Raw genomic sequence first — 27,911 nt, forward strand, 5'->3', positions numbered from 1 at the left:
AAACCTTAATAACTGAAACTAAATCCAGTGTGTTCTTACATCCTGAGCTCCGGTGAATAAAAATCAAGGTTTTTTAAATTCTTGTATTGGTTTCAGGGTTAGGTTTGAGTTGTAACTGTGCAGCCCAATGTTACCTAAAGTAAAGTTGCTCAAAGGATTACAACAGTTCTTAGTTAATGAAAATCTACTTTATAGTGTTCATTCTTTTTATTGATCATTTGTTTTTGTTTTGTTTTTCTAGAGCAAGGACGCCAAAACCTTGCCCTCTGTGGAGGACGTGAAGATACGTCAGCTTGTGTCGCATGCCGACTGTGGGTGTCAGTGCTGTGGGGAATGTTCTCGCATTACCAGCGCCTGATATCTTCTGAGCTGCATTCTTGCGTTGAAGCAGAGTCTTCGTCTTCGTGTGTTCAGGTCGAAGCAGCCCCGGTGCTCAGACTACCAGCGTTAAGACATGCAAGTGTAACCAACCAAAGCAGCAGTGTTGATCATTCTCTGCATGTTTCAGTCGTCCACACACACAGTAAAACAGGTTCTACCGGCAGATCCAAACCTCAGGTGAGCAGACGTGCTTCAGAACAGTCTGACCTGACCCTTTAAATGTTTTTTTTTAATTGAACAATTGCAGGATACAAAAAAACACAAAAATGCAGCGTTTACACAAATATGAAGTACGATACAGCTCTGAATACAGAATAAACTTGTTATCCTTAGGAAAATCTTATTAAGAACAATCATAGAAGGAAATAAAAACTAAAAATAAAATATGAGATAAATGTAGACAAATAGAAATGCAAGAGTAAACTTATGTCATTAGTCCAAAAGATTTACAGCTTTCAATGCTTTTCCCAAAGTTTTTAACCCATTTAACCCATTTTCTGTCTTATAGAGAAGCAGATGGCTGAAATGTGGACAAACGAGACACACCGTTGTATGTTTGCTTTGGATTAGAAGAAAAAAAGGTGTTCAGACTCTTACTTTTTGGTGACGTCACTCAGACTTTGTAACTTTTAACCGCTTTTCTTAAAGCGTGTTTGCCTGTCGGGCAATTCTCAATGTGACTTATCCCATGCCTGCTTTTCCAAGAAAAATCAAAGCATGTTCCACTGTTCTGTGTAGGGCTGCCTCCCTGTCCTGCATACGGGCATTTTGTCGGCCTGCATAAACTTGTGCAATGTTTATCCTTCTCTTTAATAAATTAAGAAAGAAAAAAAAAACACATCACCTGCTCTGAAGTTATTCCCAGTGGATGAATGAATTCATGCAGCAAACTCTTTTTCTTGTTTTTGTTTTTTTTATTGGTTTATTTCAAACATCATAATTGTGGAATAAGACAATAAAAAAGGCGCCATATTCCTCCATGTTTGTCTAACTTAAACAGCTTTTTGTGCTCCTGTGACACTCTTTGAATGTTCTCCTTGTATAAAAAGTGCTGCACAAATAGAGCCGCTTCACGGGTCACAGCTGGGAGGAAGAACAGATTAAAAATATATATCAAGAGACTCTAAAGTGCAAAAAATAAAAACGGAAAAACTCTTTTCTGAAGCTCCAGCAAATGTACAAATACAAACAAATAGAGAGGAAATAAGCACAGGAGTGCCGTCAAAATCCTCTATCTGTAAGGTTCAGAGATTGAAAGCTACTGTTGGAATCAACACAGAAAAGAATTCAGCTGTAAAACAAAAATGTCCTGTTTGGGTGGAACTTTAAGGCCTTTAGTGAGCATTGTTAGGAGGTTTTTCTGAAGGCTGCACTTTTAAAAATCCATGTGACTGTCAGGGAACCTTTGAAAACTCCCTCAGGAAAATATTTCTAAAGTTCTCCCTAAAACACTGCAGGGTTGAAAGTTTTTTCTGGGATTTCTTTCCATGCAAGAACATTTTTTTAAAAAAAGATTTGGAAGCTTTTTTGTTTTTTTCTCTTTCTCAATTATTTCCAAAACGGGCAACTAAACAGAGAAGACTAATCATAAACAACCAAAAAAATTAAACAAAAGATTTAAGAAATCGGATTTCATCGTAGTAGATTTTATTTAATAAATCAATCTCATAAATTAAGTAAAAAGTAGTTGCGCCATATATTTCTTTTCACCATTTGTCACCTTAATTATTTTGTTTGTTTGTTTGTTTCAGACTTCTTAAACTTTTTTTTCCTACCCCGTTTTTTTGTGGTGAAAATCTTCATCGTGGTTATTTTTGTTTATTTATGGAGACGACAGCGTGGCATCTAACAGCACTGTCAGTCAAAGCTGTGTCTAAATTTAGAAGAAAACTTGGCCAAGAAGCAGATTTTAATACTAAAAAGATGACAAATTTAAAAAAAAAAGGAATCAGTGGTGATTTTAAATTATTGCCAAACAAAAAATTGTGAAGACGAGAATCTGTTCCACTAAAGCAGTTCAAGAAAAAATGTCCGACAGTATGTGTGTGTGTAGTATTTGTGGACTGTGACACACAAAACACCACGTTAGTCAGAGTTGTGCATGAATTTCATGATGTCAGATTTGTCAAAACAATAAAGAAAAGACCAGTTAAAACCGACTCTGTGAAAAAATGTGTTTTTGGTGTCTATAACATAATCTTGTGGCATCTTTCTAATGATGGAGGACATATATTAAAAAAAAAGATTAAAAATGCATTTCTGAGTATTTCTGTATTCAAAACAGAAGCAGATGGATAAAAAATAATTTGTAAAAGATTGTATTTGTGATGTAGAAAATACGCTGGGCAGGTAATAAGCTCCACTCTGATGCATCCACCTGCAGACAAATAGATAAACGTCTTTGTTTTCCTCGTCTGAACTGGAATCTGGATCTAAACTGAACGGTTGGAAAGCTCCAATGTTTCTCGCATTTTTGTTTCACCGCTAATGTTAGGTTGGGGGTGTGAGGGGCTGTAAGCTAGCGCGAGAGAGTTCAATTCATTTCAATTTTATTTATAAAGCCCAGTATTACAACAATAGTCGTCTCAATGGGCTTTCTAATAAAAACAAAGCCATAGAATTCAACAAGTGATGGCTAAACTAAACTTTCAGACTAAACTAAACTAGACTTAACATCCCCGCCCTTAGACCCTCCTACGCGGTGAGGAAAAAAATCCTTAGAAATCCTAGAAACCTTAGGGGTGTCCACATGAGGGAGGGATCCTCCCCCAGGACTGACAGGCGATGTACCAGAACTCTTTCTAACTCTACAACTACATGTTTGAACAGTCCAGCAGAAGGGCTTTATGGGCTTCTTTGGGTCCACAACAAGTGTGGGAGCAGGAGCAGAGAGGACGGACGACCCAACTGGAATCTGGTATGGTGGGAAAGAGGGACAGTCCATGGATCGCACCAAAACACCAGACAGAGGCATGAGAACTGAATGATAAATAAATGATCAAGAATAGAGGAGAGGAGAAGTAGATGAGAGTAGAGGACAGAACCCCAATGCTTCTGGTTGGGGTTAAGCTTAGGGTTCAGGTCAAGACTAGGCTTTAAAAAAGGTGGGGGCTAAAGGGGAGTGTTGTGGGTACGGTCGTGGATATATTGTAGTGCAGGCGGCATCTGGAGGTCCCTTGAAAGTATTCTGTGGTAGCGATGGGATCGGATCATCCCTTGGTGGGGTCAGGTTGTAGGTTGAGATGCAGGCAGGATCTGGAGCAGCCAACTAGCAACTCATTGTTATTAGCTTTAATTCAAACATATTAATGGTAAGTTAAATATTCTCTGATTACTAGCTAAGTGTAAGAGTGTAAACAGGTGGATGATGGGCAGTGGGGGTGGGCTTACTGCCCACCAACAACCCCGCCCAAAACTCAGACGTGGATTTCTAATGAAGTCCTGCAGAAACTCTGTCCTAGAAAACGACACATTTGGCATTATCATCATTAAAAGACCACGGGGTACAATAGATCAACAGACGACTGGAGAGGGTCTTTAGATATATCAATATATTGGCAGCTAAAAATATTTGTTCTCTAGCTTCTCTTTCTTCTTGCATTTTGAACCTTGTTAAGGTCCAACTGTGATAAATGCAAATTCTTGCATTTTCTTAGCTGGTTGCTCAGATCGGTGCAGAAATGTCATTTTATGTTGTCAGATTTGTCCAATGTTTTCCACAAACTGACTTTTAACTCACTCAGATTCCACAGAGGCACTTCCAGCTGCTCTTGAAACGAGCAGCTATTTTTCACGTCTGAAACATGCCAGGTGACGCGCACAAAAATCCTCACCTCTAATGCATGAATAGGAATTTAAGAAATAATTTTTTTGAGCAATGGTTCAGGAAGTCTTTGCTTTTGTCACCACAGTTTCAAAACATCTCAGGTATCCAGCGTTTCCCCTCAGGAATGGTCGGATTGCAGCGTGATGAACACATGGCTGCAGGTAAGAATGCAGACGGACGGCTCTTTAATCAAAACACAAGCAGAAGACCGTTCAAAAAGGTCATTCGTGACGAGCCTGATGTACAGTATGGTTAAAGAAAAACCTTTCTGCACACAAATTGTTTGGGTTTATAGTCGTTTTGCAGAAAAGAAGAAGTAATACTGCCACTGACTGCTTTCACTTCACTGTTATGTTTTTTTTTTCCCAGCCTAAACAGAGTTCAAATACAGCGTTTTGATCAAACCGTGCAGTAAATTTGATCCCAAAGAGCGGCTGTGACAAAACCACATTAGGTTACTGTCATCAGGAAACCTCATACTAGCCTTCTTGGTTCTCAAGCAGCTCCACTTATGATATCATGGTCTAAAATGACTCCAGGTTTGTATATTCTATACAACCTATGGATGTGTTGCCAGAAAATGCTGCATTATTTCAGATTTAGCAGGAAGGGAGTGGCACCTGCTGACAACACAGGAGTCGGCCTCAAGGGCTGAAACACGTCTAAGGATCTGAGGACGAAGAGCAAAAGGATGCGAACGCCTGAAAGTACAAAAAGCCGCTGCCATGTTTTTGTCACAGATCTTTTTTCAAACCGGTCTTTCCGGTTTCTTGACCCCCATGACGGTCATGCATCCAGGAAACGGAGGGGCTGAATCATTCCTGAAATACTCTTTTGCTAAATCCTTGCGAGGACGTGTGATGCACTTTGAAGAACCAGATTTAGTTTACACTGTAAACAGAGCAGCTTTCAGCAGCACCTCAGGAGTTTCAGCTGCAGAAGAACAACCACGAACAGCTTTCCAGCTCTGAAGCCTCCAGGCATCGGCTGCAGCCGCCTCATTTACACAGTTATTATTTGAAAGCGTTGTTCTTTTTTCCAATATTTTTAAATAAAATTATAAGAAACTTTACACAGTTATAAAATTGTGTTTAAAACCTTTTTTTTCTGCAACCCTTTTATAGTTCAGTCACACAAACACCAGAAAAACTAAATGTAGAACCAATAAGCTGATTTGTTTTTTTTAATCCAAATTATTACAATTTAAACAGTTTTTGAGCAGATAATGTTTGCCAAAGTGTTACAAAACAATTAAAATATTTAAGGGTTCAAATTCAGTGACACCGCAGTGAAAACAAACCAAATCGAGTTTGGATTTTGATCAGATGAATTTACAGAGATGTCCTTGAGGCAGGAATCTTTAACCATAAGCCGAGTGTTCTTGTGTCAAGTTCTAGAGGAAACGTCCAGCAGGAACTCCATAAACGTTCTGAACTTTGCTGTAGCTGCAATGACCTCGATCCGGATCAAACACAAAGGGCAAACCAAAGAATCCAAACATCCATCAATATTTAGATTCTGCCTCCCTCTACTTATCCAGACTTTAAGACGATGTCTAAAGACATTCTAACCTTTAGCAAAACGTAGTACACATGAAAAGGATTTCATTAAGAATACTTGATTATATATGGTATATAGCAAGTATACCATAGTAGTGTAGGAAGTGTACAGACTGAAAACTTCTTCAAACTAAAGTAGATTTTAAGTCGACATACTATGAGTAAATATAAAGTAAACCTCAAGTACACTGCCTCACTTTTAGTATAGACTAAGTTTAATTGTAGTGTACTTTAACATCTTTTTACTAAGGGGTGACAACTCCAAGATTAATGACATTGTCTATATACACTATACAACAGTATAGTAAAAAGAAATAAAAAAGGAGAAAGAAATTGACTTCATTTCACTGGAGCCGGAATAAGTCATTTCAGTCAGACGACTCGTGCAGTAAAATACTTATTTTCACATTCTTCAGTTTGGCATAAGGCTTCGTACAATTCCATGAGATAAGATTTCCATAAAACTTTTGGGTAATAACTACCCCTAACGGAGCTCACAGGTGGAAGCCGGGGAGGAGGGTGGGGCGACGAACGCAGCGCTTGTGGTAAAGAAAGAGAATGGACAACTGCACACCTGGACTTAAATAGGACACTGAACAGGTGAGTTGATTACCTGAACCGCCCTAGGGGAGTAACTAGGTAAAACACTGCTGAGTATCTGCCTGAAATGCCACCAAGGTCGCTCATTTTCTATGACGTCACACTCGGTCCAGTTCTCGTTTACAGTCAATGATTCAGACGCACCTGCATTGGAGGCACGTTAACGTTGGGAGTGGGGTCATTTAGACCCACTAGACAGTGCGCTGAACCTTTCAATGGTTTGTGATCTTCACTGGTGTCCATGGATTACATGAAATCTTTCCACCTTTATCCACCTTTGTCATGGTAGGGAAAACAAGGCAAGGTAAGGGTGGGGTCATCTGGACCCCACAAGGTAGCACAAGGGATAACAGGGGGGATAAAAGGGACACAAAATCTTTTTTTTTAAAGTAAAATCCACTTTATTAGCACACAAACATTTATTCCACATCATTTTATAAACATACTGACAGTTTCCATTTACATAATCTATAATGTCAGCTAAAAGTATCAGAAAAGGCAGCAGACTTTCCAGAAACCCTCACTACTCACCGATACAAAACAAACCAATGGCTTTGGTAACAGTATTCAACAAGACCCATAAAACTCACTTTACAGATCAAATTCAGCTTTCAGAAAAGTCAAACAGGAAGTTAAACAAACTTTAAAAACTCTTTAAAACATGCAAATATTTCAGAATTTAAAATGAATATTCTAAATATTTAAATAGAAAAAGATGAACAACTCGAGTTTCTCACCTAAAAGTAACCAAAAGCTGTAGAACAGCAGATGTCTCCAGCAGGCTCCGGCTCTGACAGTCCAAGAAAACCTAAAAGCAGCTGCTGGTCGCATCAAGTTCTTTACTGACCAGGCTGAGCTGTGTTCTTCTTATTCAGGATTTTACGGAGGTTTTCAGGCATCAAGTACGGCTTCTCTGCAGAGCCGTCGTTCCTTTCAAGGTCCTCCACTGGAAAAACATTAGGTAAAGGAGGAGATTAAACCAAATCCATGACACATGGAGCTTTTCTGACCATGCTAATCGGTTTAGACAGCAATATAGTTATTCATCTATTAAAAAAACAAAAAGAAAAGAAGGCACATGGCTTTAATAAAGACCTCAAACTTTGTTTCTTCAAAGTAAAATAAAAATATAAACCATTTTATAAAGAAAAACACAAATCAGAGTTAAAAAAAATAATCAAAATGCACAACAAAACTTGCTTTACTTCTCATCCAGACTGACATATGGCCTCGGTTCAGCGCCAAAGTGCTTCAACGAGCAGAACTCCAGTGATCATGTGGTTCTGGAGTCTGACCAGATGCTCAAACCGAACCCAAACGTGCCAGGAAAAGTACGGCAGCCCTTCTTTCTGTGGGCCGTTTCTACGGTTCAAAGGCCACAAAAGTTTGGCTGTTTCTCCCCCCCACCCAGTATTAACCCAGCTTTTCTCTGCACTTTTCAAATGACATAAAATACAGTAAAAAAAAAAAAAAAAGATTTAAAATCACAGGAGAAGTTTAGGACTTTTTTTTTTCCAGGTACCTGCACTTCACTATTTCAGGTCAGAGAAAATAAAATAAATAAATAAAAAGGTTTTTAATACTCAAAATATGAATGATTTCCTTTCAGTTACAGGTTTAAAGAAATCTACTGAATATAAATGCCAAAACTAAACTTAACTGAAGAAATCAGACAGACTTGCAGGGGTTCAACTGTATTTTACCCGTGTTAGTTCAATGGAAATCCAAAACCAAAGGGGAGCATTTTATCATAATTAAAAAAAAAAACAACAAAAAACCTCTATATTCAAGGAAAAAATGCTTCTATCGATCCTAAATCCTTAAAATATTTCTCATTCAGAATTCACATAGTTTGTTCTACAGCTGATGATACAGCAGATAATGATTCTAATTTGAATCAAACTCAAATTTATCATCATTTTTGAGAATTTATGTCCAGATCTTTCAGGACAATCTGGATGAAAGAGTTCATACATCTCTGAAAATTCAACTGATGAAACAAAATTATACTAAATGTCATATTTACATTCTTTATCCTGAATTATAACTCTGTCCAGCCCAATCATACTGTAGTGTTAACATCACTGTGACTTAATCCAGATTAAAACACTACAGAGCACAGAAGTGTATTGATGAATCCTTTAGAGAATATTAATACTGCAGTATTGTCACATTTGAATTAAAAAACACTTGGATCTATTCTTTGATCATGTTTTGCACAGCATCATTTGAAATGTTCCAACAAAAACTGTTTTGCATGTCAGAAGAAACCTGACCTCACCTCTCTGCCAAGACAAGATGCAACTGTAAATTCCCCCTTAAATCCCCTGTTCAGCTAAACTTAACAGAGCCTGGTTTCCTAAAAGGCGGACAAGGCGTTCCACGTCACTTGAGAAAGTCCAGTTAGGCCCGGTCCGCCTCAGGCCCGGTCCCGATGCTTTGGTGTTGCACAGAAGAGGACGCGTCTCCGGCCTTGTCCTTCCACAGAACCTCACCCAGACTTGATGACATGTAATAAGGCCTTGCAGGTGAACCGTCATTGCGTTCCAGGTCTTCACCTGGTTTGTTTGCGTGTGCGTTTGTGTTAATGGGTGGAAACAGGAGTTTAGTAAATTAAAAGAAGAAGAGAGCATAGATGGCCAATTGCAAATGGGAGGGAGTAAAGGAATATAGGAAGTGTGAAAAAGGGGAAAAGAGACAAAAAGAGAAAAAGTCAAAAAGCGAGCCAGTAAAAGCACCACAAGCAGATTCTGAAAGTTCATCACCGAGCAGCCACAGTTACCAGGTTACACAGTAAACAACAACAACAAGCCAGAATGTCAGATCGAAAGGTTTAAGAGAGAAACGCCACCTTCAAGCAACTTTAGCTACGGACAGCCCAACAAAAAGAGTCAGACCAGTTTAAAGAACCGTCGCTGTAACACGCATGTTCATTCAAACTAGAGAAGGTCACTTACAGAAACAGAGGAAGAGCGTGTCCACGCACATGGAGTACACGCTGAAGAAACCGCTGGCGATGAGGAACGAGCCGACCGCTACAGTCTGAGGGAGGAAACGCACTTTTCAGGCATTCTTCTCTCTGGGATTCTGAAGGCAAAGCTCTCAAAGGGGACAGAAAGAAGCTTCAGCGTACCAGGATGGGAACCCAGTAGTAGTGCAGGTTCGGCGCCGTGTCCGCAAAGGCCTTCACTCTCCCAGAGAAGAAGAAGAAGGCAAAGATTCCTGTGGAAGCAAATGCCATTTCTGTTCATTACAGAGGCATCATCGTGGCCGAAGCATTGGCCTGCAGGAAGTGGACTCACCTACAAGCCCAACGACCAGCAGTTTACCCAGAAACAGGAGAAAATCTGTCACTTTATCCAAGACGGCAACCCTGAAATGTTGAAAGTGTTTATTAGTCTGAGAAAAATAAGGTCAATAAATGAAAAAAAAAACTAATTTATACCTAATCATGTTCCTGAGGAGCAGAAAGAAGGCATCTTTGGCAGCCGTGCAGAAGTTTTTGCCATATATTGCCACCTAGAGGCCAAATACACACATTGCAGAGGTCAGTGTTGGCAAGATGGGTTTTATTTATTTATTTATGGCAACAGACACACCCAACAAAATGCTTTAAGGCAGGGGTGTCAAACTTATTTTCCTCGAGGGCCACATCAGTATAGTAGTTGTCCTCAAAGGGCCAGATGTCAATAATACATGTAACTAAATGTAATGAAAAATAAATGTAACTACCCCTTAGTGTTAAATAACTCATTATTTATATTACATTTTTAAAGTGACAATTATGGAGTCCTATGTTGTTCATAATTAAATAAATAAATTGCAGTTGCATAGAAAACATATGTTTGCTTGTTACTCAATCCTTTTAGATTTGATTCTGTCAGGTTAGGTTATATGTATAGTGTTTAAGTCCTAATTTATAGTTGGCAATTCAAATATTTCAAGTCCGATTCCCCCTAGATATGAATAAATACACACCAATTTTTTATTTTTTTAAGAAATTAAAATCTTTTATGGTCTTGAGGGCCACATAAGATGACATGGAGGGCCACATTTGGCCCCCGGGCCTTGAGTTTGACACGTGCTTTAAGGAAAGCCTCTACTTAATACAGTATAGCATAACATTTCTAGGTCATCGGGTACCTAATAGAATTGGTTCATTTTTAAGAGTGAAGATACACCCATCAGGGTTCAAACATGTGAATTAAACGGTCAACCAGACAATAAATTTGACCCTGTTTTCTAGTTGTCCACTGCTTAAAGACCCAGTCCAATGAAAATTGAGTTTTTAACATGCTCTTGTGGCATTTTTCTGATGGAGAACAAAGAAAATTAAGATCAAAATGATATAATATTTTGCCCAAATTCCATGCCATTTCTCTTAATAATAGATGGATTACCAGAACACTCCAGCATCTGCTCCAGGTCTGACCCGTAGGGCAAATTCTAAAACCCTGTTGCCCACCCCTGAGTGGAAGGTCCAGCCCCCCCTTAAGGCTTTGTGTGCAGCAGCATCCTCACCATAATGTAGGCGTTTCTGTTCAGGAACTTTATGATCTTCTCCAGACACCAGAAGCAGCACTTCAGGCAGCACAGCAGGAACTTTGCAAACTTATTCTGGGCTCCTGGAGAGCAGAACGGACAGAAACATCCAAACACAAGCAGACCTTACATTTGAGCTCTGAATTTCAAACCTAAAAAAGTAGAACATTTTCCCGACGCACCTTTAAGTTTGTGGTCCAGATACTCCAGCAGAACCCTGATGAGCTGAACGATGGAGAGGATGAGGGCGCCAAACGCCAGAGTCCCTGTGTGATACCTGAAACCCAAAACCTCCTGGTTCAACAAAAATAAATAAATAAAACTTACACAAAAAAGCACAAACCTGAGAGATCTCCCCAGAGAAGAAAACACAGGGAAGGTAGGAATGTCGTCCGGCTTGGAAAAGGCCCAGTAGTAAGAGGCAAAGGCTCCAGCTAAGGTCATCTGTCCCAGAGCAATGACAAAGTTGGCACACCAGAAGAAGAGGAAGACGTTGTAGAACTGTAAGACGATCAGGTATTTGTGATAAGGCGTCTCTCCGCCATAGAAGGCAAAAAGGCACTGGGAGTCCGGGCAAGCCTTTTTCTCTGGAGAGTCCGAGAAATTCTGCAAGAGAGTTTCACCAAATTACTGTCAGGTTATCGTTTAAATGTCTGGAGGAAGAATGGAGGAAGCGTACTGCCGGGCTGCACGTTTGTCTCGAGTATTCACACGCAGACTCGTTGAACACTTTGTAGATGGGTTGGTTGGAGGTAGACAAGAAACTGAAGCTCCAGTCAAGGTCAACAGTCAACATAGCAAAGCGCTGATTTCCTAATTTGTTTAGAAAGCTGTGAACTTCCAAAGAGTTGAAGACTAACTTGACTTGGTGCAGCACATTTACAAACGGCACAAAAAATTAAAATTTAAATAAAAGCTAATTTCGAACCTGACCCCAATTACTAATTTCTTGTGAACTCCACTAAGCTACATTCATACATGTCTTAGGACAGCTGCCGCGAATAGCATAGTCATAGAAAGTGAAGAAAATCGTATTTTATTCTGATGTTTTAGTGTTTGTAAAACACACATAGGAGTAAAATAAAAAATAAAAAAGTTTGGTTCAAATTGATTGGAGCATCTCAAAACCCATTTATTTAAATCCTCAAACACTAAAATGTTCATTTCTGCAAAGCTTAATTTAGACAGCGAGTGTCGCCCTCTGGTGGTTAATCAGAGATCCAAAAGGAATTTGATCTTTTTAAAATTTAGAAAAATAAATTAAAAATCAGTTCAAACACCAAAAATCTCATACCTACGAAGGAAAAATAAAAAAGTATGAGAATAAAGTCGCACATGTATGAAAAGAAATAAATTTGTACATTTATGATGGGACAGTTGTATTTTTTTTTAAAGGAAAAAAGTCACGCTTTTTAAAAAAATAAGTTACATTGAGCTTTAAAAAAAAAAATTTCATCAAACTGATTCAACATTACTTGTTTAATTCATGTTGCAGAAAATCCAGAGAAATCAGACGGACGTCACAACTTTTATAACTGACAACTTTATCTTTGAAAAAGGATGACTTTTTCCTGGAAACAAAGTTTTTTTCAATCATAAATTTTCCATTTGATTCTCTTAAGTGGTTTATATATATATATAAATATTTTTCTAAATGGTGTCCCGGATACTCCGTCACACATGCCTGTACTTCTGACGCTTAAACATTTATTTGAGCAGATTAAACCTTTACTTGTTTTTTATGTTTTTGCATAAAAAATAAAAATCAACAATTCCACTAGAGGATACACAGCAGTCACTGCCCAGTAGGCGATGACCAAAGCCAGGAGAAGGAAGGTGAACAGCGGGTAGAACAAGGAGCACATCACATGACCAATGGCTCTGTAAACACAGAACCCAGAGTTATGTTAGTCACTCCATCAGATGTCGTGTGACATTTTCAGATAAAAACAGATCTGAATCGATAGGAATCCAAGCCCCCATTAAATGTTCCAGTGTAAAGCATGACCTGCTTGCTTCTTTGATGAGAGCGATGGCGATGAGGATCCTCTTCCTCAGGAAGATGAGCAGCAGGATGATGATGACTTCTACGATAGCCAGGATGATCACTGTGGACAGAGAGGGTTGACTTTGCTTTTGTGTCTAACCTTCAGCTAGAACCTTAGACCACAGAGATGTACTGACTGAAGGCCAGCCAGGTTTGCTGTAGCTGCAGGTAGACGGCGAAGTCGGTCTGAAAGCCCAGTTCCTGGAGAGTGACGTTAGCGCCTGGCTCTCCCTTCAGGCTAGCATACTCCATGTAGCAGTGGACGATACCTGAAAACCAGAATGATCTTAGAAGAGAACAGCATGGAAGTGAAACTATGAACTAAAAGAAGAAGAATGCAAGACCAGAACACGGTAGAAATAAAGCCAAAAAACTACAAACAACAAATTTCACTCCAAACCCACAGTCAGACGAAGCTGAAAGGTTAAAGAATTCTTTGAAAAACCTCTGGGCGACTGAAGTTTAATAAAATTCCAACTGAGCCCAAAATAAACAGGTATGAACATACAAAAAATGTGCACGATTCTTGAAATGCAATGAAGAAACGAAGGAGAGTAATGATTTTTTTTCTGCTTTCATCATTGACTGTATGTTGCTCTGCAGCGCACGTTCAAGCAGCCGCTTCCAGTCACAAGTCTAAGGCTGCGTCCTCATTTGAGGGCCGTGTTCTTCCTGGGCTGCATTTAAAGGCTGCTTACATCACAGCGCCACAACAAGTGCTGTCCAAATTCAAAAACTCCTTCAAAGGCGGCCAACGAATACGGCCGTTTTCCCGATTTCAAGGATTGGTCTGGTGTATCCTTCTATGCTGTCCATATCCCAAGAAGCATTGCAGCCGAACCTGGAGATTTTCTAAAAATCAATGGCTGAATGTAAAGTGGCACCCAGAGTTGAAGATAATTACACCTTTTTTATAATTAGGCCTCTTAGATTAAAAGTTGGATCAAATAAGCCAGGATAATTTTGAGGTCCGCGCGTCTGGTTCACTACTCTTCTCTGTTCGGGACTCAACGTTGCTAGGCGACAGGACATTCATTCACTGATGTAACAGCTGGAATTATCTAAGGACTAGACTCGAATTCACAGCCGTTAACATCCGGCCTACGAGCTCGACGAAGGACCCGGCCAACGTCTCCCGGGAAGGCCGCTGCCATTGAAGAACGCAGCCCTCAAATTTGGACGCACCCTACGTAAACCTGGAAAAAAAAAAATGTCCATTTCGGACTTGTGTGTTCAAAACTCTCACGTTTAACGCATCACTATGCAAGTTTAAGTCCGTTTTTGGACTCTACATACAAACGTTAACCAATCAGGGACTCCGATTTTGCAGTGACGAGGGTTGGCTTCCTTTTCAAGTCACGGAAGTGACTCATTTCCTGCTCCAGCAAAACAAAGTCAATTCAGTCGCTCTTTTACTGCGATACAGACGGCGTCGTGTTGGAGCCAGATTACGAAAGCAAGCACGGATGGGTGTGAATTGGTCAGCGTTTCTATGGCAACCACTCTCGCCAATCAGGAGCGAACTTGTTCGAAGTCCACACCCCTACCACTTACAAGTGGGCTAAACATGAAATCTGTCAAACGTCCGACTGATTACTTTTATGTGGTCATTTTATAACTCGCTTTTCAAATAAAATGTGAAAAAAAGAGTGTGTTTAAAAAAAAAAAAAAACAAGGCAGTAGAGCAAGAATGGTTATGCTGACCGTGGCGGTTCTACATAGGATTACCCCCTGGGTGAGACCCTCCCCGGTACTTCCTGTTTAGAAGTTCAGTTCTCTTATACAGTCAATGGGTTTTAGCTGGCATTACCAGTCAGTCTCAATACAGAAGAGAGACGTTCATTCATGCTCACATCACATATGAGGTGGTGCACACACAACCCCTTGTACGACTGCTGCTGCAGTAAAGTGTCAAAGCAGTGGAGAAGCCGCTTGAAAGTCTGAGGGCTTGTGGCCGAGAAGGCAGGAAATTCCATGATTTCATGTTCGGATTTTGTTTTTCCCAAACTGGAACAGATTCCATATCTGATCTATGAAACCGCTGCTTTGTGTGAGCTGGTGGCCTCAAAGCCTGATCCTACAAACGACTCACAACATGCACATATGGGCACTGGCTCACTCGTCATGAGATCAAAACACTGATTCTATTGTATTCTTTTTGGACGACTGAAGAACTCTAGAAGGCAAACTTGTGTTTTGGGCCTTACCATATCCTATCACCAAAATCAACAAGGCAATCACGACCCAGACCATGATAGCCGCCAGGTAGCGCAGGAGGATGATGAAGAGCAAACTGAGGACCATGGCGATTGCCAACCCTCTGCAGAGAGAACACAAAGGAGGAGCCAGGCACTGAATTCCAAGCAACTCCAAGCACAGTGAAGGGAAAAACAGGAGGACAGGTTACTCACATGAGGATCCAGTACCAGGAATGAGTGTAATCCTCAAAGATTTTCATCACCACCTGACGGGCCTCAATCACCACAGTGGCGTTCCTGAACAGAAACAACTTTTTCCATTCTTGTACATTCCTTTCAGGCTGATTTAACGTGGCAGGCCGAGAATGCAGCTTCTCACACCAATCCCAACTACTCACTTCACTCCATATAGAAGATCCTCAGCTGGAACGGTGTTTCCTTCTCCATCGTTCACTTTATCCTGGCCTCCCACGGTTACCTTGCCATTGTTCATGCCCAGAGAAGGGAAACACCTTTTGGTGACTGAGGAACAGCAAGAAGAAAACTCATCATCTGCAGCAGGCCGCCAGAATTCACTTTGAGCCTTTTGTTCCACTCACAGGACTTGCTGGGAATCAGCACAGCGGGACAGAGGCCTCTCTTGAGGATCTCTGGCACTCCCTACAAAAATGCCAAATCCAAAACAAGTCGGAAAATTCAAAAACAGCACCATCAAGAAAACAAAGAAAAACGTGTCCCTAAATCTGATCTCACCATTGAGTTTGTCACGCCTTCCTGGCAGAAGTTTTTGTAGTAATCAAAATCCTTTTTGATGGGGTACGCAGAGAGTAAGGTCATGTACTTCTCGGGACACTTCTCCACACACATCTACCAGTGAACACCAGAGCGGTTAAACACTGACGTGGGTTCAGAAAGACTGCCTGAGCAGAATTCAACAACTGCAAGCAAGAAGGACGACTGTTTCAAGAAGTTGAACTGCAATGACTCAGACCTGAGTGGTCGGACACTGGAACTCCAGCAGCACCATGGGACTGGCACACTTAAGGATGTTGAAGTAAAACACCATCGACTTATTTCTGTTGATTAACAGAAGATAAAAAAAAGACTACTGTAAGGAATTCTGTTAAAGACCCACTCCAATGAAAATGGTGTTTTAACACCTTCTTGAGGCATTTTTCTGATGGGGGACCTGTATAAAAGAAAATAAAGATAAAATTGCATTTCTGAGTATTTATCCACATTGTTGTGAACGAGGAACCGTTTAATATCTGTGCTCCATTCCGATGCATCAACCTCCAGACAAATAGATTGTACGTAGAAATGTCGCCGTGTTTGTTTTCCTCGTCTGAGCTAGCGTTAAGTTCAAAACTGTATACGGCTGCATAGCTCCAGTATTGCTCGCCTTTTTTGTTACACTGGTGATGATAGGCTGGGGGTGGGAGGGGCTGCAAGCTAGAGGGGGAGCACGGAAACTGTGAACCCCCCCATTATGGGTGACGGGAAATGGAGTTCCTCTGCGCCAACTGTACCGCCCTAAAGTCATAAGCAAATTTTTAATGAACTACGGCAGCGCTACGGAAAATAATTCCAAGAAAAACATAGATATTTTAAAATTTAGGCTAAAAAGAGCAAATCAGAAAATAAACAAACATTTAAAAATAGATCGAAAGATGATTGGAGAGAGACTTTAATCTGAAACCGAAAGAAATGTAATAAATGTTTGCCAGTCTTCCAGCATAGTATAAGTTTTAGACAAAAATGACTAAAAAGATATTTAAATTTGGCTAAAGATGAGCAAAACCCCCCAAAACAAGTTTAAAAACAAATACAGTACCTGGTAATTGGCTAAATAGCATTAATCTTTTAGAAGAAAACATAAAAAAGGCCCAAAAATATGGTAAGGCTCACAAATCCTTTTAACAAACAGACCTGCACTGTGAGATAAATGATTCACCTGTGCACAGGTGCCAGCTCATCTTTGCACAAACAGGATAATCATATCCATGCAGCAATGAATGGTGTATACTGGACATGTTTTTTTTATGCACATGTGAAAGTTTATCAGCATTCGTGTTGTCGATATTCAGGAAGGAGTCTGGATCCGACATGTTCGTTTGTAATCCAGGAAGTAGGAGAACGGAAGTTTTATGGCAGTGAAACTCCTCACTGGACACTTCCTCCACTTTTCTCAGACAGACATGAACATTTTCACTTGGTCAAACTGAATTCCTTCTGTATGGAGACATGGGAGCTGGACTGACAATGGTAGACATCCAAGCAGATGCCAGCACACTATGAAAATAAAGCAAAACAGTGAAAGGTGAACCACGATGCAGCAAAGACTATTTGTCAAAGGCCCGTCTACAGAGACGCTCAAACATCTAAACGTGAGAATGAAAATGATAAACCTGTAGGAACAGGTTCCCCTTTTTGTTTGTAATCCTACCCCTCCTTTTTGTTTCTGTATTCGTTCAACTTCTTCACCCCATCTTTTCCTTTCTTACGCTCCCGTCCCTCCCATCTCAAATATCTCATTCTCTGTCCTCCAACCGGCCCAAAGGGAATTTTTCAGCGCAGTTTTGCACGTTTTCTTTTGTAGCGCAATTTTTTAATGTTTTGTTCATAAGCAAATACCGTATGTGTTGGAAAAAGTGAGCCAAGTTGTGATCTTATGTATCACAAATGAACCACATTAAAACCACGGAAGAAGTACAAATAAAGAACACAAGTCAACGTAGAACATGAACCGTGCACGATTCCTGCGCCGTTCATGTGCAGTTTATTAGCAATTTGTACGTCAATTACGTAATTTCAACATTTGTGGGCCGCATACGTGATCTAAAAGTTATATTTCAATGGGACATTTGTGAAAAGTCGCCTACAGATACGTGCAATGGTTGTGGAAAGCAACAAATTTGCTTATGCATCTCACAAAACTCATGCTCAATTGCATAAGATTTACATTATAATTGCAAATAGACTACATAAAATCCGCGTAAACTGTGTCATTCTCAACCGACCAAACATGTTTAACCGTTTAAAACAAAATTACGCAAAGACCCATTGGCTGAAACCCTAGACTGCCATCGACAAATGATATAAATCACGCGTGTATCACGAAAGACCGAAATCTCATATGTGGAAAATGAACGTAGTGACTGTGTGACTCAGCATTTAAAAAAAATTTACTTTCTGTATGACACCAACATCAGTTAAATATTTTACCTTTTACAAGTCAGGTCTTGTGAAGGTCCTTTGTTTGCACCGCATTCCAAAATATGACCATATTGCGTGGTTGGTGACTCACAAATGACATGCTTTCATAACTTCATAACTTGCTAAAAGCAGAATCATCATAGAGGAATTCCAGTGTGAGAGGCCTAGACTGCCGGGTCTCCTATCACATTTGTTAAGCACCGAAAAGAACCATAAACCCTCCCAAGAACCCACAACACCAACCAACCAACCTTCTCACAGCATTTATCTCTGGAACATTCAAGAGAAGTTAGAGACACAAATTTGAAAATTAAGATGAAATGTCATCACTGAAAATAAAAAGACATTCAACTGGTTTTTGAGAGGGTGGAATAGACGTGTTTTGACACAGCAGCTCAAAATCATGATATTTAAATCTGTAAATTAACATGCATTATAGATATAGAGTGTAGAACAGAACATTTATGGAAACATGTTTGATTAGCAAAAAAAAAAAACTTTTTTCCTTCATTTTCCCACTGAAACCTAAGGAGAGGAGACAAGTACAGATATTTGCATACTGCTGCAGGGCCGACATGCCACACCCCGCACTGAAATTGTGCCGCAGGATCTCAGATCGCGTCCGTAACGTTGGCTTAACATTAAAACTCGACGCCTTGACGCACAAATCGCGTTCGGCGTAAATGTGCAGGCAGAGAGCACACTGCAAAAAAAAAAAAAAGAAAGTGAAGAATCTGTCATTAAAGAAAGAGTCGGCTCTTTCAACGCCCTACCTTGGATCCCTACTCACTACCATGCTTTTGAGCAGGACCCATCACTAGTAGTGGAGATGAAAGCGGACTTCAGGAAGAACCCCACTCCACTTACAATCCTCAACAGAACAATCCCTTCAGCTCATCTCACAGGACCTGAGTGGGCCTCCGTCATAGAAGCAGAGGTTGTGCTTCCAGCAACAACCTGCCTGGGGAGCTGCTGCCCATTTTTTGGTACCGGTCCAGGGTCAGGAAGTGGACGGCTAAACCACCATAGACCCTTCGCACATCTGTTTAGACTCCTCCTCTCAGGCCGAAGTGTCAGAGCTCTGAACGCCACGACCACCCTCCACAAAGACAGCTTCTTCCTGAGCCATGGCTCTGAAGGACTCTTAACCAGTCAGAGTGAAACCACAGAATGAGAATTTTTAAACCGCTTTAAATGCTGTACTTGTCTTGCTTTGTTGTCACTTTTATTTTTTATGCATATTTATTTTATTTAACCTTTATTTATCCAGAACAGACATATGAAGAAAAAGATTCTTGTTTTCAACTGTGGCCTGGCAAATGGCAAGAAAAATAAAAGGAGCTACAGGAGATTCAGACTGATATAAGCAAGATAACAAACACAGTTAAAATAATTAAAATCACTATTAAATGAATTAGAATCATAAAACTAAGCATGTTTGCTTTGTCCCTGTACATGAGAGCATAGATCACCAGTCAACTTTGCACTCATACTTTGTCAATAAAGCTTATTCTGATATTTTCCTCCACATTTTTTGAAACGACGACACAAAAAAGTGTAAATGAGCCGATTATGAGCACCAATTGATCTGCATTATCCTAGATTTTAGCAGCCTCTCATTTTTTTAGGGCAGATAAGTGGATTGTAGGAGCCCGACAGACAGATCAGAACATTGAGACATGTATTGATCTCAGCATTATGTTTACAAAAACAGCTGACTTGCAGTTCTTCTTTTAATTTTGCCCCTAACAAAACAGCATCTCCATTTGAAGGAAGCATCGATCCTTTTGCATGGAAGCTGGGCGTTTACTCACTGCAGTGGGGTTCCAGCCTGCCCGCAGAACTGCCCTCGGCTGTCTGTGGGGTAGATGGCCTTCCTGGGGTCACCTTGGGACCATGCTGGAGTCGCACATACACACACGAAACGGTTACACAACCTGAGAGGTGCCGGCCAGCTCCACGTTGGGCTCTCGGGAAAAGCAAATCCTTACCTAGAATTCCCACTGCGATGTATGCCAGAACACAAATGATGAAGAGGATGCAGCAGACGATGTCTGTGCAGCCCCTGAAAAGAGGAACAGTTAGGAGGAGCAGAAACAAGCCTGGACGACCCTGGAGGTCATCAGTAGAAACATAGGAAGCTCACCTTTTCTCAATCGGACCCTTAAAGTTGGGATCATACTTCCGAGGCTCACCTATGAGAGAGGCGGAACATTTATCACTCTCTGAACGTGAAACATGAAACCCCACAGCTTTGAAATCTGATTTTTGCTTTTTTTAATTGAAAGACTGGAGGTCATATGAGCGCTCCTCCATCTTCCTCCCATTCTTTTCCAAGATGACTTTTCCTTCCTGGCTCGACACGCCTGGACACCCTGAAAAATTCTCCCCTGGTGACTCAGGAGTCAGTCCTCACGAGAGAAATTACTTGGGAAACTTAATCAGACTTCATGTTTTTTTCCCCCTTTGATGGGAGAACAAAGGAGTTATTGTTGATCTATCCCCAACTCAGTTTGAACCACAAACTCACTGAAGAATAGAAACTTTAAAGATGTTAAAAAGTTTACCCAAGTAGAAAAATGTACAGTTCCTGTTAAACAGTTCAGCTGTTTAACATGATCCTCTGCACTGCTTCATCCACAGACAAATGCATAACATCCATGTGGTGCATCAGGACATTAATTATGCATGTGCTCAATAACATAATGCTGCAGCTAGCATTTAGCTCTCAGGCTGCCGGACAAGGCGGCTTCATGTCAGAATCTCAGGGGGAGGAGTCACATTTCATGGCCGTGTTTTGACATTCCCGCTTCCGACAACCGTCACAACTTTCAACTTTTATTTAACAGAAATCAGAACCGTGCACGTAATTAAGATCGGTTTTAGGGAAGATTGATCTGCTTAGCTTTGGAGAGTGAGCTTTGTTCAGCGGCATGTGCACCACAGAAGCACGTGCAGTGCCACACCTGGATAATCAGCTACACTCTGCATTTCCTCACAAACAAGCGCACACTTTCAACCACACACTGCTGACCCAGCAACTACAGTATCATTCCAGCGACACACCCTCAAAAGATTTTCTTCTGAAGAAACAAGATTTTTTTTAAACCCACAAGAACTAAAAATCCCACAGATTCAAGGTGAAGTTACCGTTTTTGCCGTAAAAGTTCTCATTCTCAGCCATGTTGAATTTCTCCCAGGAGTTGAAAGTACAGAGAAGCTGTGATCTGCCTTCCTTCCCCCTCTGCGCTGGAATGCAACACTGACCGGCAGGTGAGCTGCTATTGTGAAGAAACCAGTTGAACCCGTCCTTGTCTCTACCTTCCCTCACACTTCTTCTTCTTCTTCCTCCTCCTCCTCTGTACAGGAAATGCACCTCAGCAGTCCCGTCCACACCTGTGCATCTGTAGTTACTGCCCCCCAATCTCAAGAGCCTCACACGCCAGCATCTGACCTCTGGAGGACGTCGGGAGTGAAAACAGATCCTGGGAGAAGAGGGTGGAGACTTCTTCTTCCTGATTCAGACTTGTTTGTTTGTCATGATCGATTGGTTTCAGGTGTGAGGGCACCAGTAACACAAAATGAGAAGTATTGTGGGAGAAACTGTTCCTTCTAACATTCTTCCAGTCCTGTGTGCACCCTGTCAGGTTGTCCTGGAACAGATTGAGAGGAACAAAAACCAGCTTTTTTTCCCTCCATTTTTCATGCCCATGTGTTGTACATTTCACTGCTCTGCTACCACAAGCCAACAGCGATCAGACGAAAAAGTTCAAGAACAAGTCGCCAACTTTCACAAGAGCCATAAAGAGTAGAAAGTTTCCATCCTCTCAGCTCTGGTTTCAGAGGAAAAGACGAAAACACTTTCTATTTTTGCTTCACAGCAACACAGAAATGTTAAGGTGGAACTGTGATACTGCATCAAAACAAAAAAGGTCAGTTCCTTTATTCATCTGGAAGGGGGTGAGACAGTGCAAAAGGAACCTCTTATTATAATTTTATCTTTAGCTCTATTGTAAAAGCATTCCCAGGGGTAATGCCATTTTTAGTGAAAATCCAAAAACCTCTGTTGTTTTCTAGGACATAGTTCCTGCAGAGCGGCAGGAGTTCATTAGAAATTCACTTCTGAGTTGTGTGCAGCACCATTGGCAAAGAGCAGGGGTGGGCAAACTGCGGGTCGGCCCGCCTCCATGTTTGGTCAGAGCCCCATGTTGTTGTTTTTTAATCTGGCCACACGATCCAGACCCGCATAGAACATGACTTTTTTTTTCCTGACTTTTTGTCTTTGAAAACCACAGAGAGAGTTATTTAATAGTGTTATTTATTTTATCAAACTGATCATGATTGAATAATACTTTATCCATATAGCACTTTACAACTCCTTTAAGGTACCAAAGGGCTCACAATAAAAGAAAGACAAAAGAAATGTAAAGTTTTAAAGAAAAAGAGTTATTGTGGCCCTCACAAGAAAAGGTTTAGGGACCCCTACTCTAGCATCCATGTGGTGATGCTGTTTCTCATTCTTCCTATCATTGAAAAACCACCTGAACGCAGCATTTCTCTAAGTTTTACATGAGGTACATCGAGCCGTTGGTGCAATTGGCTCTAAAATGAGAACAAAAGTTTGAACCTAAAAACTCTAAAATGTTCTGTTTTAAAATATAATTTTCAATCCAAAAGTTTTCATCCAAATTCCATGTTATTCCTTTCTCACTCCACGCATCTACGCCTGCTCCGGCCCTTCTATCGAATCTCTGAACCCTATGTGGCCCGCGAGTCAAAAAGTCCCCCCCCCCCCCCCCCCCCCGGATTAGAGCCTTCCTGGCTGAGAGCTCTCTGTTTATACTCTCTCCCACTAGCTTACAGCCCCTCACACCCATAATCTAACATTATCAGTGCAACAACAATGGCGAGCAATGTTGGAGCTATCCAGCCGTACAGTTTAGATCCAGATTCCAGCTCAGACGAGTGAGAAACAAAACCATTCATGAATCTATTTGTCTGCAGGTGGAGGCGTCAGACTGGAGCGGAGCAGGGAGACTGTGGCTTGTGGCATATTTTCTACGTCACATATACAATTTGTTCCAAACAGAATGTTTTTCATATGTTCTCCATTCAAAGTGATTTGAATAAAGAGATACTCAGAGATGCAGTTTTAAACTTCATTTTCTTAATAAATGTCCTCCATCATAAGAAAAATGAACATGTTAAAAACACAGAAAAGCAGGTTTTAGTTAGTCTTTAACACTGCAGTTCACCATATTCCAGTATTGTGAGTTGATTTTCCTGCAGAACGCCACTTGTAAAAACTACAAAGGATGGTCCCAACTGTAAAATTCACACGCCACACCGGTTTTATGAGGATTTCCAAAGGGGTAGGAGTTTTTTTCTAAACTGTTTAGTTTCCTGAACTTCTAATCTATTTCCTCAAATATTTATTCTGCAGATGTTTGTAGTAAAGCAGTGTTTAGATGAAACATTTCAGCTGTTTTAAAGTGCCTAGCTCATTTGATCTTGATGCTTCTCCCATTTAAAAACAAATAAGTGTAAATTTTGGGAAAACCTGTTTTTTAGAAAGTATATACAAGATCATTTTAGATTATGATTATTTTAGTCCTGGAATCTAAATTCCGGCAATTTGATTTGACTGAAGAATGTAAAATGATTTGATTTCTTTTGTTATCTGAGAGTAAAATCCCATTTTCTGAAAAGAGTAGAACAGGTTGATGTTACCTCAATGTTTTCCAGTCCAGACACCCTTACAGGAGAGTATGCTTTCACTTCTCAAAAGTTTGACGTTAGGTTTTTATCTTTGTCTTGAAGCTTTTCCTGTTTTTCACAGACAGACGACTAAAATTAAAGACCACAAAAGATTAACTGACATGTTTGTTCATGAAAACAAAACGGCAAACACAGAGACACATTGGTGCATCTGTTTAACTTAACTGCTCTGACATCAATCTACAGTAATTCAGAAAGTTTAAGAAAAAAAAGTTTAACTTCATTAAATATCTCTGATTGGCCACTTAAGATTTTTTAAGAACTCTTTTTTTTATTTCCTTAGCCATAGAATTGCAAAAAACAGCTCAACTTCCGGCTAAACGCTGAAAGGTTTCAGAAATGACATTTTGACTCGTGTGTGGTTTCTGAGCACATCTTCAAAAAGATCTGAGTGGTAAAGGATGGCAGCAAAGGCGGATATTAACTACAGCTGTTGTTTAGAAAGAAAAGAGGCCCAAGAATTCAAACTGAAACCAAAAAGAAGAGAGAAAATTTTCCAATGAAGGTTTGAATGTGTGGTAGGGAACTTGGGAAATAATCTGAGTGCTATTTAGCAAATCTCCTCAGAGTTACCTGTAATTACAACTAATCTGAAACAGGACATAGCCGCAAGGCTGCTGCAGATCCCCTCATGAAGTTTCTTCATTCAGATAAACCCTTAATTACTCCAACACAGAACACCGGGGTGGATCCTGAAGCTGCTTCTCTGGAAAAACTCCATGTGTGGCACAGTTTGGCTGGAATTAGACCAAAATTACTTTACTGAAACTCAACGTAAGGGAATTTTCCGTCACATGTTTCCCATTGGACTCTATCGTAAACCTCTGCAAACGTCTACAATCTTTTACGCTCTCTATTGTTGCTTGCAGCAATCATCCTTTTTTTTCCTTTTAACTGCGCCTTTGAGTAAAAATCGGCTCAAAAACTAAGCAGAATTTGCACGGACAGAGTACTTGGGGGGGAAAATGAATTTTGGCTATCGTGAGCAACCTCCCACTACCCAAAAAAAACAAAAAACGATGACATCACACTCAGAGAAACCATCAAAATGAATGGGACCAATATCTCTTATGTGGCTCAAAAATAAAAAGAAAATCCAAATTTATTAACAAAACCAAAACAAAGGAATTTTTGAAACTCTTATGAGATCGCCAGAGGATCGATGGTTTGGTGGCTATTTTGTGGCAAACTGGGAAAAGTGGAGATTTTCCAATTTCCCAAAATATGGGGAAAGAAAACTTTTGTTTGAGCAATCTTCACGAAATTTTAAACACACAGGTTTAAGTCTACAACCACAACCAACGTTTGTTTTTTTTTACTTCTGACCTTTGGAAGAGGTTGTCATCCATCCATCCAGCTATTTTTCTAAACTGGTTCTATCCCTTTTGGGTCACTGGGTTGGCAGAGCCTTTCCCAGCTACAGTTGGGCAAAGGCGGGGTAAACTCTGGTCACACACACTCACATGCACACCAAGGGACACTATAGACTCAGTAACCAATCGACCTGCATGAAGCATGTTTTTGGACTGGGGAAGTGCTCGGAGAAAACCCACACATGCACCGGAAGAACATGATCCATGATTGTATTTTGTAAACTGTCTAGCAGTTTCACAGTTGTTCACCGACTAATCTCACAAAATCTGACGAGAGCAGCTAGGAAAAGCAGAAAAGATCGATCTCTACTTTTGTGGATCAATTATTGATTTATGAAGCTTGGATCGATTCGGGTCGATTAATACATTTTATCAACCCAGCCCTAGGGGCGAGCTCGCGAAATCGTTGGCTCAGGCTGAACAAAAATATATGACATACGATGAGAACACATTAGCCATGAGGGTGTGGTTAAAAACAAAAAATCTCTGTTGCCAAGGGAATCCCAAAATGTACTTTTACCAATTCTTCTAAAAATAACATAGACCTGTTTGTAAACCCCAGGCGACCAAAAAATAGAATGGTTGCTATGGAGATAAGACCTACAGAAAAGACGCCATTTTGAATAAAAGGGAATTTGTCTTCAGCTCTGACCAGGGGGGCAGGGGCAGAAGGGGAAAGTGAGGGGTGTTGAAGGCGGTTCAATAGAGGGTGGTGGATGGGTACAACACACGGTTTGTTTTAAATCTTCAATCTAATCAAGTCAAAGTATAAAGTATGGTGCTGTAAAATTACTGAGTACACATTTTTACTTCTGTAAATGCAACTTCATACTATTTGCCTCTGATTACATGTGTGGTTCAAAATAACTGAAGGCTAAATGTCAATGTTCATGTTTAAAACAAACCTAACTTTTGTAAACAGACCTAAATAATATTTATTTTTGTGGTAAACGCTTCATCTGGACTACCGCTTAGAGGTGTTACAGATGGATTTACTGATATGAGAAGTTCCTCCTCTTTATTATAAGGTTTTTAAGTTTTTAGGGCGTGGGGTATTTCACCTATGATGAAGCACATCTAGATGTGGAAAGAATAAGGGGAACTTTCTTCAGTAGCTGTTAGTGCTGTGAAAAGTTTCATCATAGACAAACCCATTTTTGAAGTCTTTTTTCTGGCATAACAAAACAACAGCACAAAAACAACAACAAAAGCTATTTTTAGGGTTAATAACAATGTCATACAGCTATTACAACCACGTGATGAGGCATCCTATAATATGAAATAAAGTTGAGCCAGCCTGAGTTGCTGGAAAGGATTGTTTTGATTAGCTGGTCTCCATACATAGCTGTCAGCTAAAAGCTGCTGCTGCTCTTTCATACCAGTCTGAGGAATGTGGCAGCAACTGGGAGCTCAACTGGGACTTTATCCTCTGTGTGCTCCCAAAACTTTCTCAAAGTGCTCCCAAACTTTTTTCCGATGAGAAACAACAACAAAAACGGTTCCAGACCCAACAATTACAGGTTTAAGAAAAATTAGCTAGCACTAATTTGCGTTCGCGCAGCGGCGCACGAGGTCTATTAACAATAAATAAAAAGAACGTGTTTCTAAAACGAGCAAACTAAATGTAGATGTAACTGTTTTTCTGATAAGAACTCGAAAACAGTGAGTAACCATGATAGTGCGAACTCATAATATCGAAGTTGTCCGAATATTATTAAGTTGTTTAACTTGTAACTAAAGATAACGCTAATGGGCAGAAACTCGTCCGCTTGGAGTCAGAAGCAGTTACCTGGCTTCATGGTGACGGCGCGCCTCCTTTGGACCACAGCAGCCCGCACGCTTCAGCTTTAACTGGAGGAAACCGAGCCGCTGCTCGGAGTTTAGTTGTTTCGTAAAAGTCCGCTCAGAAATCCTGACTGTCGCGAGTCATTTAAAAGAGAGACTCTTTAGAAAGGGAATCTGACCAATCAGAACGCAGAATACTCTGACTGACAGCTCTCCGATCCAATCAGAAGCCAGTGGAGGACGTCCAGTTCGGTACCGGTAACTAAAAACTATTCATGTTATCGTTATACCAAACAGCAGCAAAGTAGTTTTTCGGCTGTTTATATGTTCCCATGATTATTATATACTTAGACTGAATAATGAAAATAAATCAATAGAAAGGTAATTTGATCCTTGGTTGATTTCAGGTAAAAAAAATACGTACAAATAACATTTATTTTACCTTATTTTCTTACAACACCAACATTTCCTGTTCTGACTAACAAATAAGCACAATACAGTACAATGCATTACAGATTTTTTATACAGAAAAAAGTAAATCATAAATTAATTAAAAAGATTTTGAAAATATTTTTTTAATCCAAAGTAATTCATAAGTTTCCAGCA

General features: G+C 40.3%; 1 protein-coding gene and 1 long non-coding RNA gene across 6 annotated transcripts; one reads left to right on the forward strand and one right to left on the reverse strand.

The window, feature by feature from the left end:
* Window positions 1-6,743: 6,743 nt before the first annotated feature.
* Window positions 6,744-27,466, reverse strand: LOC101167211 (choline transporter-like protein 2). 5 transcript variants are annotated; one of them, XM_020705497.3, is made up of 23 exons: window positions 21,766-21,859; window positions 21,520-21,650; window positions 20,516-20,564; window positions 20,361-20,434; window positions 20,184-20,268; window positions 16,145-16,229; window positions 15,907-16,020; window positions 15,753-15,813; window positions 15,552-15,675; window positions 15,367-15,450; window positions 15,163-15,275; window positions 13,093-13,224; window positions 12,917-13,016; window positions 12,697-12,789; window positions 11,588-11,672; window positions 11,252-11,514; window positions 11,091-11,185; window positions 10,888-10,991; window positions 9,812-9,885; window positions 9,669-9,739; window positions 9,500-9,588; window positions 9,324-9,408; window positions 6,744-8,924 (listed from the first exon to the last, which is right to left on the reverse strand). In XM_020705497.3, exons 1-23 carry the CDS (start codon window positions 21,771-21,773, stop codon window positions 8,770-8,772), a joined length of 2,274 nt encoding a protein of 757 aa, XP_020561156.1. In that variant the 5' UTR covers window positions 21,774-21,859; the 3' UTR covers window positions 6,744-8,769. The 5 variants fall into 5 exon arrangements, with proteins under 5 accessions (XP_020561156.1, XP_078807321.1, XP_011476897.1 ...); XM_078951195.1 differs by lacking the exons at window positions 21,520-21,650; window positions 21,766-21,859 and adding an exon at window positions 27,310-27,466 and having other exon boundaries at window positions 6,744-7,312; XM_011478595.4 differs by lacking the exons at window positions 21,520-21,650; window positions 21,766-21,859 and adding an exon at window positions 27,310-27,466.
* LOC111947840 (uncharacterized) lies at window positions 22,172-23,512 on the forward strand. The gene is made up of 2 exons (XR_002873790.2): window positions 22,172-22,301; window positions 23,374-23,512. It is a non-coding gene; the product is annotated as an uncharacterized LOC111947840 (long non-coding RNA).
* Window positions 27,467-27,911: the final 445 nt, after the last annotated feature.

The sequence above is a fragment of the Oryzias latipes genome, chromosome 8, assembly GCF_053564925.1.
Source record: "Oryzias latipes strain Hd-rR chromosome 8, Olatipes_Hd-rR_3.1".
Taxonomy (NCBI): Eukaryota; Metazoa; Chordata; class Actinopteri; order Beloniformes; family Adrianichthyidae; genus Oryzias; species Oryzias latipes.

Excerpts from the sequence above, each read along its gene's own strand:
- LOC101167211 (XM_020705497.3), bottom strand. Across the intron at positions 20,269-20,360 it reads CATCGCAGTGGGAATTCTAG|CATGGTCCCAAGGTGACCCC; the intron begins GTAAGGATTTGC and ends GTGCGACTCCAG. Across the intron at positions 16,021-16,144 it reads TCCAGTGTCCGACCACTCAG|ATGTGTGTGGAGAAGTGTCC; the intron begins GTCTGAGTCATT and ends GTTCACTGGTAG.